This window comes from Cyprinodon variegatus, unplaced genomic scaffold, assembly GCF_000732505.1.
Source record: "Cyprinodon variegatus isolate N-32 unplaced genomic scaffold, C_variegatus-1.0 Scaffold483, whole genome shotgun sequence".
NCBI classification, from domain to species: Eukaryota; Metazoa; Chordata; class Actinopteri; order Cyprinodontiformes; family Cyprinodontidae; genus Cyprinodon; species Cyprinodon variegatus.
Window position 1 is genome coordinate 644,037 of NW_015150936.1, and position 1,183 is coordinate 645,219.

Consider the following 1,183-nt stretch of genomic DNA (forward strand, 5'->3'; position numbering starts at 1 on the left):
ATAATAAACATGTAACTCAGTTTATCTTTCTTTATCGTCTGACTATAAATATAAAGTCAGCAGTCATGTTAAAAGCAGAGGATGTCCAACCTGTCCTCCTGATGAACTGTCCTGGTTCACAGCTCCTGTGTCTCTGTGCTGCTCCACAGCCTCCTGGTTTAAGGTCTGTACAGAAGAATCCCTCCATTGGTTCACAGACTGTGTCTGCAGATCGTCCACATTCTTCTTTTACCTTCAGACCAGCTCCTGAAAACACAAACAGGTTATACGTTTAGGGATAAAACTTGCATCCAAATGTGCCTGTTTTCCATTAATAGTTGCAGCCATAGGCATCATTAAAAGCAGACCTCTGGAAATACAGAAATACAGCCATCATTTCGGGATGGTGTTCCAACATGATTGGCTGAACCAAAATAGCAGAAGATGCCTCAGAATATTGTCTCAGAGCTCAGGGGAAAATTATATTTTATTTAAAGTGCATTTTAGAAACAGCCATGGTCACATTAAAAAAAAAAAAAAAACATAGTTAACAATACCCAATATTAAAATCAGCACAGGGCAAAATATGATCTTAATGTAAAATGAATTAATAATAATATTTTCTGATTAGTATATTACTGTATTTATGTCTAATATGTCAACATATTCTCATTATCAGTTCGTATGAAATCGTACGAAAAGTTATGCACATTATTTCGTACGTTTTGGACGTTTTTCCTCAAAAAACCACATCAGTGCACATGCGCAGCCAGACAGACGAAAATAGCAGATCCGCGGACGGACGTAAAACTGGGAAAAACAGTGCAATAATTACTTCTTGATGTCTCTCACTAGGTTGCTTGCTGTTTTGTATGTTAGGGTCAGGGTCAGGGTTAGGATTAATTGTATGTTAAATTCTATGTTATTGAATGGTGCGAAAGATGCGCATGCGCAAGGATATCTTGTCTCGAGGCAAGACGTAAAAATACGACGAAATACGACGAAAAAAACGTACGAAATTACTGTGCACAACTTTTCGTACGATTTCATACGAACGGATAATGAGAATACAGTGAATATGTCAGACTAATGGTAGCTAAAGCCAGCTATGTTAGCTGCAAGAGTTCACCTGTCTATCAAGGCCTGTGTTTGGTGTGGTTTGGTTTATGGTTTGTAAATATTAGAAGCATATTTATGTTTGAAG

General features: G+C 37.5%; 1 protein-coding gene across 1 annotated transcript in view; it reads right to left on the reverse strand.

The window, feature by feature from the left end:
• The window catches only part of LOC107094453 (tumor necrosis factor receptor superfamily member 14-like), a 12,845-nt gene that overhangs the window by 7,373 nt on the left and 4,289 nt on the right, over positions 1-1,183 (reverse strand). Inside the window, exon 3 of the mRNA XM_015390043.1 lies at positions 91-246. Coding sequence (XP_015245529.1) covers positions 91-246 — 156 coding nt within the window. The remainder of the gene's footprint in view (positions 1-90; positions 247-1,183) is intronic.